The sequence below is a fragment of the Cavia porcellus genome, unplaced genomic scaffold, assembly GCF_034190915.1.
Source record: "Cavia porcellus strain 051 isolate PalLab524CR breed Dunkin Hartley unplaced genomic scaffold, mCavPor4.1 scaffold_40, whole genome shotgun sequence".
NCBI lineage: Eukaryota > Metazoa > Chordata > Mammalia > Rodentia > Caviidae > Cavia > Cavia porcellus.
This window is the reverse complement of record NW_026947523.1, coordinates 6,817,740-6,834,661: the sequence shown is the minus strand read 5'-3', so window position 1 is coordinate 6,834,661 and position 16,922 is coordinate 6,817,740. Positions and strand designations below refer to the sequence as shown.

Sequence of the window (16,922 nt, the reverse complement as noted above, 5' to 3'; positions counted from 1 at the left end):
CTGCACTTTCCCGGGATAGTCAGGGCGCCGAGGCAGCGCTGCAGGTGAGGAGACACATCAGGCGTTCCGAGGTGTTTTCTAGCCTTCTTTTAAAAATAGCCATTCCCAATACAAGAATTACGTTCTCTATCAAAAAATGGATGAAAGCTAAAGCAGTCAGTCTCAAGTCTTTCAGCCCTGTTCCCACTGACAGTTTGGTCTACAGGAGAGACCTTCCACAGGCTTGTGTCAGTGGTGGTGGACCTGTGGCACGTGCATTGTTTTCCTTTTAAAGCAAAAGATGTTAGTATATGAATTGTTTTTCTAAACTAAAAGCTCCAGGTTCAATTGTGATGTTGGCACTTTGTGGCAAGTGAGTTTGGAGTTGCATTTTGGCGCTTGTGTTGAAAAGGTTCACCATCTCTTTCCTATGTTAAGGCCTTATCACCCAGAAAGTGCTCATAAATACCCGCCCAGGTCAGTTCAAGGGTATGTCTGCCATGTGTGCAGGGAGGACAGGGGCCAGTGATGCTGGGATTTGGGGAGGGTCAGTGTCAGCTCTTGCAAGCATCACAGGGCCTGTGTCTGTTCCACTCAGCCAGGGCATTGCCAATCACAGATTCCATGACGTGGTCAGAGAAATGAGGAGTGGACTCTTCATTGCCAGGAGCACAGGGCCGCTGTTGCTGCCTTTTTCTCTTTGGGTGGCTATTCTCAGACAACCTCTGGGACTTGAGATAGAACCCACCTTTCCATTTTCTGGTTCTGATAAGGTACAGCCACAGACATCATGTTCTGAGCTCCGTGCCAGGACATGTGGCACATAGGACCCCGGTTGCTGATCCAGGAGCATTTGCTCAGCTCTCCAGGCTGGGTGTGGCTATGCTCCCCACTTCATGGCTGTTTAGCAGAGTCGTTCTCAAGTTTGGTTAAAAACAGGGATTGAGCTCCATTATGGAGCATAGCTGTTTCTTATGTTCCTTTCTCTGTCCTTTTTTCTCTGTAAAGACAGGGCTTCCGGGTGAGATCTATCTTTTTTGTGGTGCTGGAATTGAACCTAGAGCCATGTTAACATGCTAACCATGTACCACGGAACTACACCTCCAGTGCCAAAAGGGCTTATAAGTCAGAAAACCCGTTTAACCCTTCGTTTTTCTCTTCAGCTGACCCCATTGCTCAGGTCCACCAGGCCTTCTGCAAGAATCTGCTGGAAAGAGCCGTGGAGTCCTTGGTGAAACCTCAAATCAAGAAGAAGGCTGGAGATCAGGAAGAAGAGAGCTGGTAAAGACCCCAGGCCACTCACACATCCGTCTTCATCCACCCAGGGTACTCTGGTGACAGGAACAAGTTGTGAGGTCAGCTAGGAAAACAATGTTGTATTGTTTCTCAAAAATATGGCTCTCTATGAGATCTGACTTCTCTGGACTACCTTCTCCCCATTGAGTTACTTCTCTCGCCAAATGGACCCCCTTGTTGGAGCGAGTCAGGAATTTGACTGGTTTGCTTTGCTTTTCTGGGTGGCCTATCAAGCGGGGATAGGAGTGAGACATGGAGAGCTCAGCAAAAGGTGGATGCCTCTAACCTAGATATCTAGGGGACCCAGCCCCTGGGGAAGCGTGCCAGGCAGTTTAAGTCTTACGTAGATGGTGGGCATAGGCCTCTGCTTTACAGAATAAGACCTGGGAGGCAGAGAGTTGTCAGAATCACCCTTGTGTGGGTCCTGTCTTTAGAGGGCAGTTCTAGGTGGGAGTTAGGAAACTTCTAGAAGCACATGACATTGGAATGGGGCCTTGAAAGAAGGAGATATCAGTGTTGGTTAGGGAGGGGAGAAGGAGAAAGGCTGCCGTGTAGCATACGAAGGGTAAGCTCAGTGCGCCTGGCATGGCGGGGAGAATGAGCGTGGGTGTCAGGGCTGGAGAGCTGAACAGCGGGGCCTTCGGTGGTTTTGTCTATGTCTTGTACGTAAGACTCTTTCTTCTCTTTCTAGTGAATTCTCCAGTGCTTTGGAATACCTGAAATTGCTTCACTCTTTTGTGGACTCTGTGGGGTTTGCAGCCCCACCATTCTCCAGTAGCTCTGTGCTCAAGTCAGCCCTTGGTGAGCATCTCTAGATCTGGGGTGGAGGTATCGGTGGAGTCCTGCCTGGCCTCCTGTCTCATCTAGACCTAGGAATAGTTAGGAGCATATGCTCAAACGTCTTCACTGGCCCCAAGTTTGCCCCAATCTGTGGCCCACAGGTTGCCCCAACCCAGTTAATGCTCCTGGTGGCGTTCTAGGCTCAGGAGATGATGACCCATGTGGGATGGCCAGGGTGCGTGAGTGTCCACACAGCCCACCTGGCGAGTCAGGTCAGGGCTCTTCCTGGATGCCCAGAATGGGCTGGTAGAGACTCACCTTCCAAGCACACATAGGCTGGTCTCGCCCTGAAGTTTCGTCTTTGAATTCTCTGTCTGCTCCTCACCACCACAGGTGTCACAGCATAGCCTGCTGCACCACCACTGCTGCTTTCCCTAATTGCCAAGGGATTGCACCTCAGTGACCCTTTCTTGACTTTCTGGGCTACTGAGGGGAGGATGGGGGTACCAGATTGCCCTCTGCCCTGTCTCCCTGGAGAGGGGAGGATCCCCGAGCAGCAGCATGGCCTCACGGCCTGTCTTGAGAAGCGGAAGAATGCGTGCTTTCCAGCCTTTGCTCTCGGATGACCATCCCCACTGGCTTTGTGAGATCACTGGTACCAGAATTTTGCAATTGAGAAAACCAAGACTCAGAGGAAAGAATTGAAACTACTCTGAAATGAGTCTGTTGCTGTGGACACTTTGGAGGCACCAGTCCTTGTGGCTATTGGAAGTTCAGGCTGTGTGTAACCCATACAGTGAATGTTTTGTTAAGCTTGTGTACTCAATCCAATTTTAGTGTAATAGATTACCACAATGGGGTCTATGGAAATGAGATATTGCCAGACCTTTTCCAAAAGCCAGAGCCCCCTGCCCACTGCCATGCATTGCGGAGCAGTGGCTGCAAAGCCCTGGGCTCCACAGAGCAGGTTCCCTTGGGTGCTGGAGCGTTTGCTGCCCTTCCCTCTAGGTCCAGACATCATCTGCCGCTGGTGGACATCCGCAGTCACATTGGCCATCAGCTGGCTCCAGGGAGACGATGCAGCTGTGCACTCCTGTTTCACTGATGTGGAGCGTGTCCCCAAGGCTCTGGAAGTGACTGAGTGCGTAAACCTCCTGTTCCTCTCTAGGGGCCTTGTGTGGGTTAGTGAGAGGGAGCAGGTCTGTTGGGGTGCAGGTATGAGCTCTGCCATAGCTGGGAGGGAAGAGGGCACCAAGGAGAGGTGTGTGAGTGTGTGCAGCTCGGCAGTTGTCAAAGTGGTCAGCACTGCTGCTGGGCCCTCCTCCCCACAGCCTGCGCGTGCCATAGGCTGCTGGGACGAGTGGAGCTTGGCAGCTGCCGCCTTGTGTCTCCCACATTCTGTCCTGGTTCCTTTCAGCCACCCCTCACCCCGCTGGCCCTGGCAGCCTTTCTGTACAGTACAAGGCCTGTGGCACAAGGCCTGAGCAAAGCACTTCTGACATTCCTTTTTGAGACCAGCGTCTGCATCTTGGGGGCATGTGACCCATAGTGATGGGTGCCTGGCTCTTCGTGATTAGATCTGAGTGCTCCTGAGACAAACTGTAAGGTGCTGTGAGGCAGAAAGGCCCCAGGGGGGCCTGTCCTGAGTGCCAAGGCTGCCACCCAGCATCGAGAAAGGGAGTCGAGGAAGTGGGGGGAGAGCGGGTTAGCGTGCTGGATTTCTACAGTGGATCTAATGCCCCACTTCTGTTTGAGTAGTCCCATGTTAAGCCACCAGCCCTGTGTTTACGTGCCACAGCGTGCCACCCGTGGCTTCCTTAGGGCAACTGGAGTCTCTTCACTCCTAAGCTGCAGGGCCGGACCCAGGCCTACGGGCATCCCAGCCCCCTGGATTCAGTTTCTCCAGCTCCCTTCACGTTTCCGGACAGTGATACTGTGGGAACCAACCCAATCCCCATCATAGCAGCCCCCCAAGCTTCTCTAGAGACAGTACACCACTCTTCTGAGGACGGACACAATAATTAGGCCAGTACCTATGTCACCATAGGAAGTAGCAGTTGGTATTATAGTCACCTATAGGTAAGGAAACTGAGCACAGATTAAATTTGAGCCTGGGTTTGTGGTCCTAGCATGAAATGAAAGATAAGGGATGAGCTGAACTGGGAACTGTGATGGCAGTGCTGCAGTGACAGATCCATGTGTCATGGAGGTGTGAAGGATTATGGTCATCTCTTTGGTGCCTCACCTGTTGCTGCGGTAACGCTGTGCCCTGCCTCTCCACACCTGTCACCGTCACAGGAGCCCCCTGGTAAAAGCTGTCTTTCATGTCTGCAAAGCTCTGCACGCCTCGCTCTCTGGAAAAGCAGATGGGCAGCAGAATTCCTTCTGTCATTGTGAGAGGGCCAGCGGCCACCTGTGGAGCAGCCTCAATGTCAGCGAGGCCACCTCTGACCCTGCCCTCAACCACGTGAGTAGTGGGCTCAGCAGCCCCTCTGGAGGTGCTAGCCTCTTCTCTGTGAGAACACCCTCACCTGCGCTCAAAATGTGGCCCATTCGCTGAGGTGGACACCCTCTTCGCTCCCTGGGGGCCAAAAACACATTCTCATGAGTGCCTGTCCTCATCGTCTGATTCCCAGCTCTTGCTGGCCCGGTTTGTTCAAGCGCTAGGGGAGCCTCAGCTGGCCAGGGCTGCCCAGTTGCTCACAGCCCACTGCCTCCCTGCGCTGTGCTGCCAGCTGCCAGGTGGCCCTGCCCTGGCGCACACCTTGCACAGCCTGTGCACACCTGGCGGGCAGCTGTGGTGCATTGTAGTTGCATTGCATGTTCTGGCAGTACCGTGCAATGTTTCCACAGTGCATCACAGAGGCCTGCCCGGCTCTCCAGAGGCCAGCCCATGGCCCGTCACTGGGTACTGCTCCTGGCATGGTTATCCTGGGAGACAGGGACAGTGGGAGCGCAGCAGCGGATAGCAGAGTGACAAGGAACATCCTGGGGGGTCAGGCTCAGCAGCTTTTTGGGGTTTGGGCCTGCAGGACCGGGCTGGCACTTGGAGCTCCAGGTATCAGTGGGTGTGGACACGGTGAAACCAAGGCAGCATATCACTCCTATGGGGATAATGTAAAGGAAGGTAAAGGGCAGGATGGGGGCCACTGTGGGCTTCCTGTGATCCCCATTAGAGAACCATTTAGTCCTCACTGAGGACTGAGATCACCTTTGAGGCTCCCCCAGGGAGCACCTGAGCTGCTCTGAGGCCGGAGAATGGGCCCTCCAGCCCAGTGGCCCAAGACCACATCCTAACCCTGCCTGCCACCCCCAGGCCCAGGTTCACACCTTTAAATGCCAAGAAGCGTCCTGCGTGTCCCTTCCAGGCTGTCTGCAGCTGGGAGCAGTGTGGCCAGGGAGCATAGGGTAGGGTCTGGGTGGCACAGTGACCTCCCAGGTCACCCTAGGGAAATGAGGCCAGGGCTGGGAGAGGTATGAAGAACCCAACAAGTCTGTAGCCCATCACAAGGACACACTGTCTCTTCGCTGCTTCATGTGGTACCAGTCTCGGTGGAATGTGGACTCTGTAGTCTACCCCATGCCCCTGTGCACTGTGAACTCAGAATATTCGCATCAACCCTGTGCTGCTATTCCCATTTTTCAGATGTGGAAACTGAGGTTCAGAGGCTAAGTCCCATGCCAGGGTCCTGTAGCTAGGAAGTAGAAACCAGGATTGAATCCAGGTCAGTGAGACACCTGAGCATAAAACCGCCATGCAGCTCTCCCTTCATGGACACCCATTCCTCCTCCTGGTGCTCCCGCCATCACCACCTCCAGACTGCTGCCACTTCCCAAGAGTGCCTCTGGGTGCCTCAGCTGTTGGGCCAGCCATGGGCTCCTGTGAGGGTGAAGCAGAACCCTTGGGTTGTAGTCCTGCCCCTGCGCCCAGACTGTGCCCAGCCTGTGCCCTAGCCCCCTGTAAGCTGCAGCCTTTTCAGAGCCTCACTTCTTACCTGCAGAAGGTGGAGCAGCCCTTCCTTCCCCCAGGCTCTGGGCTCCGTGCTTTTCCCAGGGCCCTGCCTTAGCCACTGGCCAGTCACCTGTCTCTGCCCTCTCGCCCCTACAGGTGGTCCAGCTGCTGACCTGTGACCTGCTCCTGTCACTGCGGACAACACTCTGGCAAAAGCAAGCAAATGCCAGCCAAACCCTGGGCGAGACCTACCATGCGTCGGGCACCGAGCTGGCTGGCTTCCAGCGGGACCTGGGCAGCCTGCGCAGGCTGGCACACAGCTTCCGCTCAGCGTACCGCAAGGTGAGGCCAGCGGGCTGGCAGGACAGACACTTGTGACGGTATTGGTGGCTCTCTGAGGTCACCTGCTGTGGCCCAGCCTTGACTAGGTGCCACATGTTCCTTTGTTCAGCACACATGACAGGGCACCTACAGCGTGCCCGGCTCTGGCACAGCAGATAGCAGCTGGCTCTGCCCCCTGCCCAGGCCACAGCCGTCCCACCTGTACCTCCCACGCTGGGTGGGAGGGTGCCCCTGGTCACCAGGGAGCTGCTCTGGCTTCCTAACTGCTTGTCAGGGTGACAGACTCTTAGAAGCACTCCCTTTGACCACACTGAAGAATCCACTGCAACCCTGTGTCTGAGCCGCTGGGGGCTTCAGTGCTGCCGCGCTCTCCACATGGTGTCTCCTCGGTCTGGCTGCGCTGAGCTGCGTCTCCTGAGGACAGTTGTATAACTGAGCTTGGACTCATCGCTTCCCTCTTTATTTTTATTGCTGATTAGAGTAATGTACTAGAAGACATTTGTTTGGTTGGTTGTTTTTGGATTTTTTTTTTTTTTTTTTTTTTTTTTTTTTTCAGTTGGGTCATTCAGTAAAATTCTCTTGAGACAGGATTTTACTCTGCAGTTCAGGCTGATCTTCAGCTCTTGTCAATCCACCTGCCTCAGCCTCTCGGGTACTAAAATTAGAGGCGTGTTACTACCTACCCAGCTTGTTGTTTGCATATATTACCCAGGGTGCCATTGAATTCCTGGCCTTAAGCAACCCTCCTGCCTCAGCCTCCCAAGTAGCAGGGACTACAAGTGTGTGTCCCTTGCACCTGGCCTACAGTAAACATCTTTTAAATATAGTTTTTATTTTTTCTTTCCAGATGTAAATATATAATGTCTAGTAATCAGATCTAGCATATTCCTGGCCTCATTTAGCATCTCTTTGTGTTAGGATCAAGGTATTTTACCTGGATATTTTCTGCAGGTTTGAGTAAGATACCTGTCAGGGAGGGGCATAGATTGTACTGGGAATGGACAAAAAGGAGGTCTCAGAATGTGGCTGTTGCCACAGACCCATACCCTGGGCCCTGAGGTATGGGGACACCTCACGGGTCAGCCCAGCCATGTTAGCAGCCAAGACTGGCACTGCACACGGGGTGGCTAGCATCAGAGACCCTCTAAGAATACCTTGTGCATCCTGCCTCTCCCCTCTGATGGGCTCCCCATTACCTCCCAGCAGCACTGAGGGCCAGACAGGAGGACAAGGCTGTTTGCTTGCAGTGCTAGAAATTGCACCCAGGACCTTTGCACTGAGCTGCGTCCCCAGCCCAGTCTCTGTTTCTTATCTTGAGACAGGGTCTCAGTGAATCCCTAGTCCTGCCTCAGCCTCCCAGAGTGCTAGGTTACAGGTGTGTGGCACCGCGCTCAGCTTGTGTTTCCAGTTTTGAGAGGCTGGATAGCTGCTAATTCCTGTTTGCCTCAGAACCTCTGCGCTCTGTTACTTTCTGAAGACACAGAAGGAAACAAGGCGCTGTGTGTGGTTCCAGCCCTCTTACCTGCTGTCCGTCTCTTCCCTATCCTTGTGTCAGGCTGGAAGCAGCCCCTAGGGACTGGAGGTTTCACCCGAGCTGCTGTCTTCCAGTCCCAGGAGACTCCAGGAAAGCAGCCCCATCTGCCTTTTGGCCTGGCCCCTGCCAGGGACCTGGCTTCCTCCCCTTTCCTGCTGCCCATCCAGGTCTCTAGCTGGGCTCTGGACAAGACAGGTTGCTTTCAAGGGGTATGCAGGGCAGGGTGGCCTAGTGGGAGAGGACCACCATCAGGTGGTAGGTGAGGTGGCCCAGGGAGCGGGACACTGGAGCCAACAGTGGCCAGAACTGGGACTTGATAGTGTTCCCTGTACCTTGCCAGGTGTTCCTGCATGAAGCCACCGTGCGCTTGATGGCAGGAGCCAGTCCCACTCGCACGCACCAGCTGCTGGAGCACAGCCTGCGCCGCCGCACCACCGAGAGCACCAAGCATGGTGGGTCCGGCTGCTCCCTTCTGGCCAGGTTGGGGACAGCTACTTGGCCAGCTCTGCCAGTGAGGCCACTGTCTTCGGAGAGGGTGCTGCAGCCCAGAACATTCGGGTGTGAAAGGAGCCCCAGGCTCGGTTTGGTGGCCACAGGGCTGGGTGTTAGCTCGGTTATCGGACATCCAGCCTGGTACGGGCAGGAACAGGGCAGAGACCTATGGGTCCCCTCTCCACCCCACCACGCTCTGATCCTCACCCTCACGGGCGACCAGGGAGCAGCACAGGCAGCCTGTGAGGGTTAAGTGACAGCCTCGCCTGAAGCTGCAGGGCCAGTGCCTACATGTGTCTCCTTTTTCCCACAGGAGAGGTGGATGCCTGGCCTGGTCAGCGAGAGCGGGCCACTGCCATCCTGCTGGCGTGTCGTCACCTTCCCCTCTCCTTCCTATCCTCCCCGGGCCAGCGGGCCGTGCTGCTGGCCGAGGCCGCCCGCACGCTGGAGAAGGTGGGCGACCGGCGCTCGTGCAACGACTGCCAGCAGATGATTGTCAAGCTGGGTGGTGGCACTGCCATTGCCGCTTCTTGACCACCAGGTGTGGCACACTCCTCCTGCCTCTGTCCTAGTGTCTCTCAGACTGTCTCCCTGCTCCCCGAGTCTGTTCTCCTCTTCCCTCTGAGAGCAGCAGAGTGGCCTCCTCTTCTGAGCTGTTAGCTGCTGGGCTCTTGGACCGCCTCAGGCCAGAGCACCCAGACAGAGTCCCCCAAAGCCGTAGTATTAGGCACCTTGGTTTGCACCCTAGTGTGTGCCGAGGGAAGACCTCGGGCAGCCATGGAGCGGGTCCTGCCCCCTGCTGCTCCAGCCCTCGGAGACCCTGCATAGCTCCCTCTCCGCTTCCTCATTTTTTACAGGCTTTCTCTCTGGGGGCCAGGGCTCTGGGCACCTGAGAGCACCGCGCCCTTGGGACAGTACCCAGCACGCCCTCCCCCTTTTTATATGAATGTTTTTATATCAATGTGCTCGGGGCTGCCGCAATGCAGGTGAAGTTGCTGTGGCATCTTTGTGTCTCATCCAGGGCCCGCTCCCTGCCTGTGCCTAAGCATTGTTCTCGTATCATTCCGTGGGGTAGCCGGCACGGGAAGCAGGGGCAGGCCTTGGGATGGGTAAAATAATGTTTGCATTATTTTTTTAATTTTTTTAAAAAAATAAACGGTATCTTATTTAATTGTTCTGTTCTTCCCACTCCCCTGCCTCCTGGGACCTCAGGCCAGCTCGGGGTAGGCCCAGGGGCCGGGAAGGGTGAAACCACCTGTCGGGCCTGGGGCTCAAAGGTCTTCTCTTGGTTCCCTCCTACCCCCACCCTGACTCTTACCTCCACAATACATTCTATTCCTAATTCTTGTCCTGAAAATGAGCTGTGGTAGCAGGGACCACCCCCAGTCCCTCCCCAGTGACATGCCTCTTCTGGCTGGGGACCAGGAACCAGGGCCCTCACTTTGATGGGGTCCTAGAGTAACTAATCCCTTTCTTCTGGATCCCTTGGCTCAGTGCCTCCCTGGTGACTTCCCTGAGGGCTGCAGCCCTCAGGCCTCTGCAGGGGTACAGCACAGCTGAAGGGGTACACTCAGCAGGGCTCCTGTGGTCTGCATGGGCCCCACCCATTCTTGATCTCTTGCCCCTCCCCCAACACTGTAATTTATGTACCCTGCCCAACAGGGCAGCCCAGCCCTTGTGTCACATGTATATACTGTGCCTTTTCTCCTGTTTTGTTTTTTTTTTTTAGGGAGGGGGGGGTTTCACTGAAAAGGGGGATATGCCTATGGCTTCCTTGATGTCCAGTCATTACCATGTCTTGGACATCGGTTACTCAATAAACACAATTGGTACCACCCAGCTCCAGGTGTGTGGAGATTTGTCATGTGGCTGCCGTGGTGCCTAAGCCAGGGGCTGCATGACTTGGCTGGCGGGACAGGGACCCAGGGTACCTGGCACCTTCAGTCTGCAGTACCGTCCTTGCCTGCCACTGTGACCAGCCTCCTGCTCCCGTGCCTGGTGCACACTCCCAAGGACAGGTAAAGGCCTGGCATTAAGAGCTGGCAGTGCTGCTGGGATCAGAGGTCACTGTGTCCAGGTTCCAGTTCCTTGGTGGCTCCGCTGGCAGCAGCAGTTGTTTGGGAGTGGGGTGGACTGATCCTTAGTGTCCCATTCCCTGGAGGTCATTACCCTCTGAGTCACTCCTTGGCCTTGGCCTGCACTTCACATGTACACGTGCAGCTGCCAGCCCCACGGTCCTGCAGGCTCAGGGACCAGGGTTGGTGACAACACATGAAGTACCAGTATGTGCCTGGTAACACTGGTTGAGGCCATTGGCAAAGAGCAGCTGGTGCGTTGAGCCTGCGCTTAGGGACCCCGTGTGGGAGCAAGCTTGGGACTGCACCACGTGGCTAGTGGCCTTGTTTACCTCCCTTAGAGCTAGTCCCTTCCTGAGGGGCAACTGTGGCAGGCTGTGTTGTCCCAAGGAGCAGAGCAGCCAGGAGGGACCCACTGCACAGGTCTCATTGAGGGGAGGGCCACAAAGTCACCTGCAGTGACCACCACCCAGGGCCTCCACCTGGCCTGAGTCATCTGGAGATCCAGGGCCCTTGAGCCTAAGGAAGCGCAGTGGGGCCCAGGCAGGGCCTGTGTCGTCGTGGTGCGTGACCTGCACACCCAGGAACTCAACTCCTGAGTCTGGGCACACCCCGTTCCTCAGCTCCTCTCATGGGCAGGACTTAGGACCCCCACCATGCGAGCGACAGTATGATCTCTCCAGGTCACGAAGGCCCACTTACTTCTGCAACTTTAAGGGCCAAGGGAGACAGACCCAGCAGGTGATACCAAGCCTTGGTGATTTGGGGGCCTCCATACCCTAGAACCAGCTCCCCACCCCATCAACAATGTCTCACCTTCCTTCTCCCCCTACACAGCCCTTTCCATTTGAGTCCCAGTAGACCTGGGAGCTAGCTGAGTAACCCTAGGGGAGCTGTGTTATTTTGAAGACACCCCCAGGGGGCTTTTGTGAGGGTTAGTGAGAAACAGCACATGGCGGCCAATAGTGGACACTCCTGGCTATCAGGGTGAGCCACCCGGCTTGCAGCTCAGTTGTCATCGTCCACTGTGGCATGGGGGAACTTCAGGGAGAGCTACAGCCAGGCACCAGGGGCCCTGGCAGAGTGGGAGGGCTGCCACACTGTGCAGGTGGGGTGCAGGCACTCAGACCAAGGGATATAGGGTGCTCGTGGTTGGCCCCAGCGTCTCCCCTCCCCATCCATCCCAGCTCCTGGGAGTGGGGAGGGGCACCTCTCCTCAGTACCAGATGTCCGCATGGCCACCACCCATTAGGAGGGTGGTCCTGGGCCAATCTGGCCAAGCAGCCTGCAGAGCAGGGCCCTGCCCGGGGCCAGACCGTGTTACTGACAATTAGCCAGGCCAGGTCCTCGAGCGCAGAGTGGGTGACAGGCTGGGTGCTCACTCCCTTTCCCAGATGGCCTGAACCAACCGTGCTCTCTGGGCCAAACCTGAAAGTGGCTGACACCCCCCCCAGGCCTGCGTTCCTGCTGGTGTGAGCATTAAGCCTGGCACTGGGCCCTAGCCCGGGCACACCTGCCTGCCGGCTCAGAAGCTAGCCTCTGCCCTTCCCCTGCTGTGCCCTCGACCTGCACTGCCGTCTGTCGGGTCAATGACGATGCTGCCACCGGCGCCTCTTGGGGCAGAAACCACGGAAGGGTTTATTTACACGGGAATGAGACTGGCGTGGCCGCAAGGCCAGAACAACTGACTGGGCACAGTCCAGTCTGGGCACAGGACCGTGCTCCTGGCCCTCGAGAGCATCGAGGGTCCGGGGGAGCCATGCCTCACACGGTGACCTCAGCCTTGCTGTTGGTGCTCAGGTGTCGGGGCCCGCGGCCAGCACCGCCGTACAGACCGGGAATCTGCTGTGAGCTGAAAGCCTCGGGCAGCTTCTCCACGCTGAATTGGTGTCGGGGCGCGCGGCCGGGCCGCCGGGCAGCAGGCGAGGCCTGGGTGGCTGAGGGGCCGCGCGGGGCAGGCCGGCGGGCGGTCCATGCCGCGTAGGGCGCCGGCGGAGTGGGGCAGGCGGGAGGTGCATACCCCGGTGGAGCCCAGGGGCAGGCGTCGAGCAGCGAGGGCAGGTCCTCCAGGGGCCGCGGGGCTCGCGCCGGGAGAGGCCGCGGAGTCGGCTCAGAGGCTGCAGGGAAACGCTGGTAGAAGTCCTGGGGCGTGGCCTCTGTGGGGACAGGCGTGTGGGCGGGGTCAGCGTAGGGCCGTAGGGCGCCGACTGGCTGCGCGGCGACCCGCGAGCGCGGATTGGCCGGTCCCGGAAAGTCTGGACACGGCGGGATCTCCATCAGGGCCCCTAATTGTGCGCTGCGCGCGCAACGCAACCCATAAGCTCACCTGTGGCCTTCAGCGCAGCAGCCTTGAGGGTTGCAAACTTGGCGTAGTCTGGCTGCAGTGTCACGCTGCCGCCGCTCAGCAGCCGGGGACCACGTGGGGGCCCCGGGGTGGTGGAGCCCAGGGTTGCGTTGTTGAGGCATTTCACGTCTGCAGGAAGGGAAATTAGGCGAGGCTTCGCACGCACCCCTTACGCACCGCCTGCACCACCACCCTACCGAGTGTAGCTCGGTGGGAACCCGGGGGACGCCTCTCGGGGAGTACAGGGTGAAGTCCGTCTGGCGTTGCAGCCCAAGGTCCAGCGCAGGGAACAGCGCCTGGCTCAGACCCTGATACACTGGACGGCTCAGCTCAGTTCGGCTCAGGAGCGAGGCAGGCTGAGCCAGGACCCTGGAGACAGAGCCCACCTGAGAGGGGCACTTGGCCAGGGAAGAGAAAGCTCTGAGCTCTGGACCCCAGCCGGGCTGGAGCCACAAGCACAGCCCTGGTCAGCAAATCCTGAATCTGGAGCCTTCCTCAGAGAAGCCAAGCCCCTGAAACTGGAGGTTCTGTGGGGGACCCCCTCCAAGGGCGGCTGGCTTTTGTCCAGCCCCCACTGAAACGCCTACAGAGGCAGGCAGCCCTCCCAGGAGCAGCAGCTCAGCACCTCCACCCAAGCAAGCGACCTCCTCTCCATCTCTCCCATACCCGTCCCATGCCCTGCTCTGGACCCAGCGCCCCTCACCTGTGCTGTTGTGGGGGGACCCCCGGGGAAGGCCATCGCCCATCTGCACTTGGACACAGCTACCCAGGGGTGGGCCCAGAGGTGGGGGCAGAGGTTCCTGGGGCCCCGGCTGCTTCAGAAGTTCTGTCAGTGTCCTGTGGGAACAGAGTGATTAGGGGTGGCTCTCTCAACCTCCTCCCATCAGCCACTCTGGTGGCTGTCAAAAGCCACCCCACCCCAGCCTCCAGGGTCCCACTGCATGATGGCCCTGGGCAGCTCCTCAGCCTCTCTGCACTCCCTCTGTTTTCTCCTGTGCTTGACCTTTGGTGTCCAATTTCTCCAAGCAGATGCCTTTGAAACCTGTGAGTATCCCTGGGATCCCAAAATGGCTACCTCCCCAAACAGGTCAAGAAACTCCAGCTGAGGCTCCCTTCTCTTCCCTCCACAGAGCTCAATCACCAAGCGCCTCCCTGTGACCCTCCTGCCCCAACACAAGCTCCTGTTTGCAGTATCCTCTCCATCTCCTTCCTTAAACCTCTCCATTCATCTGTGACCTGTGGGTCTCCTCCATGGGGCCCCTTTTACCTGCCTGCCCTGTCCTTCCTGCTGCCAGCACAGGCTGGGACACAGATGAGGGGACCTGGGAGATGTCCCTCTAGCAGCCCAACACCCAAAGGCTGTGTGACCTTGGGCAGCTGCTTCCCTGGGTACCCAAGACACCCAGCCCCCACCCAGCTGTGACAGTGTCTGATGGAGCCTTCTCTGCAGACAGCCAAACTCAGCCTTCAGCCCAGCTGCCTACAGCACCCAAAACCCATGATTTTCTCCCACTCGACCTGACCCTCCTCCTGGGGCTGGGACTGTGGCTGATTCACTGGGACACCTGGTGTGGCTGAGGTTTGGCTGGAGGGTGACAGAGTCTACAGTGTCTGATGCCTATGGCTCACCCTGTTGTCTCTTCTCTGGGCAAGCTCGGACCACGAATAACTATCACACCCCTGGGCCTTTGCACGGGCTTTCTGGGGGCTCTGCACACCCTCAGAAGCCTGCCCCAGCCATCAGCCCTGGCATGAATTAGGCTGAGCCTTGGGCAAGGCTTCAGAACACTCCCACCCATGAGCCCGTCTTATTCCAGGTGTCCTTAGAAGAGGAAAGGCTCAGCACATATGCCACCCAGGAAGGGGCTGGCCTGAGTAAGAACCAAATCTATAGATGAAGAGGCTTCAGAGCAACAGGTCAGCCGGGCTCCCCCAGCCACCCTACACCCTACACTGTGGTGACCCTCAGCTGTACAAACACACCACCTGCCCTCCCCAGTGAGCCTTGCCCAGCACAAGGAACTCCAAATACAGGACAGCCAGCTCCTGCCCTTCTGTGCCCAGGCCCCTGCCAAAGACTGCATGTCCCCACATCCCACAGCCAGATCCACAGCCCTGGCCCTGCCTTACAGTGTCCAGAGAGGGTGGCTAAGGAGTCCGGGGGCAAGGATGCCCTCAGCCCGGGTCCTGGGCCCAGGATGCCAAACACCCCTACCTGGTCCAGCACTCTTGTCACTTCCAGATGCCTGCCTGTTGCGTGGAGTGTCAGCTGCCAAATGTCCTGGGGACTGCAAGCTGGGTGGATAAGGCGGCACAGGCAGGGCATGGGAGTAGAGATGAGGCGTGTGGGTGTGAGCTGGGTGTAAGTCCCAAGGCCAGGAGACAGGACCTCGAGATCCTATTTGGCTGAGGAAGGAAGCCTGGGTCCTGTGCACCCTCCTTTGCATGAAGCTTAGGATTTAGCCCCAGTATAGCAGGTGAGATGGTGTGCACCTGTAATCTCAGTGCTCTGGGAGGCTGAGGCAGAAAAACTGCAAGTTGGACCCCACCCTGGGCAACTTAGAGACTCTGAGACCCTGTCTAAAAAATTTAAAAGGGCTGAGAATGTAGCTGAGTGCAAAGGCCCTGGATTCAATCCCTGGTACCAGGGAAAAAGAAAGAAAAAGGATTGAGCCAGCACCTGGTTGGTCCACACACACCTCAGCCCCCTTTCGAGCGGAGGGACCTTCACCTTAATAGCTTCACCTTCAGCTACTGAGCAGGTCGAGGGGGGCTTCTGAAATCCCGGGGAAGGAAGGTCAGGCCTGAGTCACAGCTAGCGGAGAGGGAGAGGGAGAGGGATGGAGGGGGAAAGGGCGGGGGAAACGGGAGAATCAAGAGGGAATCAGGCTTCTCTTTTCCCTGCCCCAGACCCCCATTACTGTGACAGCCCCCTCCTCTGCCTGGCCAGTGGGGTTTGGGTCCCGGCCTCCTTGGGTCCTGGCGCTGACCTTGTAACCTCTGCAGAGGAGGTTGGAGCCGTGGGAGGGTGGCCCAGCGAGGGCCGGAAGGTCAAGGGGAGACAGAGAGGTATCAGGTGTCCACTCCGAGAAGTGGGGGTCGGGAGAGGAAGCGACACAGGAAAAAAACAGGAGAGCGAGGCTGCGGAGAGGCCCAGGGCCCGGAGTGGAGTAGGGAAGGCCGTCCATGCGCAGCGGCCCAGGGTCCGGGCCGTGGACGACCTGGGCGCTCACCTGGTCACCGTGCGTCTCGCGCGCGGGCTGTGCGCCCTCTCCAGGCCCAGGCGCACCCCGATGCCGACCAGCACGAGCAGCGCGGCGACACCGCACACCGCGTAGACGGCCGTGTGACTGCGCTCGCGAGCGGGGTCCCGGGGCGGGGCGGCGTCGCGGGCGCGGGCCGGCGGGCGTCCGGTCTGCACCCAGGCGGGCGTGTCGTAGTTGGAGCAGCGGCTCTGGTCCAGGCGGCGCGGCCCGTCGTGGCAGCAGAAGCGGTAGCCGCACGTGCCGCAGCAGAAGCTGTAGGCGCCCGAGCTGCAGTTGAAGGGCGGGTCCCACTGGCCCATCACGTCGTAGTAGCCGCGGCAGCGGTCGCCCCCCGGCGGGGTCGCCGTGCTGGGCGCCGCTGGCTCCTGCGCCTCGGGGGCTCCCGAGCGGCCCGACGGCGGCCGCGCCAGCAGCAGCGCCAGGCGGAGCGCGAGTGCCAGCCGGAGCCGGAGCCCTGGCGGGCGGCGGCCACCGCTCGGTCCCCGCGCCCCAGCCCGCTCCATCGGGCCCGCGCCGCCGGCTACAGCGGTCCGCGCATGGCCGGGCGCCGCGGCTCCTCCGCGCCCGCAGGGGTCGCGCTCCCTCCGATCCCCACCCGGGCGCTTCGGCCGCGGGCTCCTCCACCGACCCCGCACCGGTGGGCGTCTCGGTCTGCAGCGCGCGGGGGTGAGCGGCGGTGGGCGCCTTTCCCGTGCTCCCCTCGGACCCGGGTGGTTACCCGCGCCCTGGATGCCGCTCCTGCTCGCGCGTGGTCCCCAGCTTCTCCGTGCCCGGCGGGGGTGTGCGTCCCGGGCCGCCGAGACCGCTGCCTTCCCGCGCTGCCCGCGCTCGGCTCCGGCTCCCGCTCGGCGCGGGCTCGGCG

General features: G+C 58.6%; 2 protein-coding genes across 3 annotated transcripts in view; one reads left to right on the top strand and one right to left on the bottom strand.

Annotated features, from left to right (window-relative positions):
• Positions 1 to 10,214, top strand: part of Srebf2 (sterol regulatory element binding transcription factor 2) — a 52,027-nt gene extending 41,813 nt beyond the window's left edge. For both annotated transcript variants that reach the window (XM_063243704.1, XM_003470391.5), the window contains 7 exons: positions 1,143 to 1,260; positions 1,967 to 2,076; positions 3,064 to 3,196; positions 4,354 to 4,522; positions 6,164 to 6,349; positions 8,224 to 8,335; positions 8,689 to 10,214. In XM_063243704.1, the coding sequence (XP_063099774.1) occupies positions 1,143 to 1,260; positions 1,967 to 2,076; positions 3,064 to 3,196; positions 4,354 to 4,522; positions 6,164 to 6,349; positions 8,224 to 8,335; positions 8,689 to 8,909 (1,049 nt within the window). In that variant the 3' untranslated portion in view covers positions 8,910 to 10,214. The remainder of the gene's footprint in view (positions 1 to 1,142; positions 1,261 to 1,966; positions 2,077 to 3,063; positions 3,197 to 4,353; positions 4,523 to 6,163; positions 6,350 to 8,223; positions 8,336 to 8,688) is intronic.
• Positions 10,215 to 12,064: 1,850 nt separating this feature from the next.
• On the bottom strand, positions 12,065 to 16,922 carry Shisa8 (shisa family member 8). The gene is made up of 4 exons (XM_063243705.1): positions 16,028 to 16,922; positions 13,498 to 13,631; positions 12,777 to 12,923; positions 12,065 to 12,606 (listed from the first exon to the last, which is right to left on the bottom strand). Exons 1-4 carry the CDS (start codon positions 16,561 to 16,563, stop codon positions 12,215 to 12,217), a joined length of 1,209 nt encoding a protein of 402 aa, XP_063099775.1. The 5' UTR covers positions 16,564 to 16,922; the 3' UTR covers positions 12,065 to 12,214.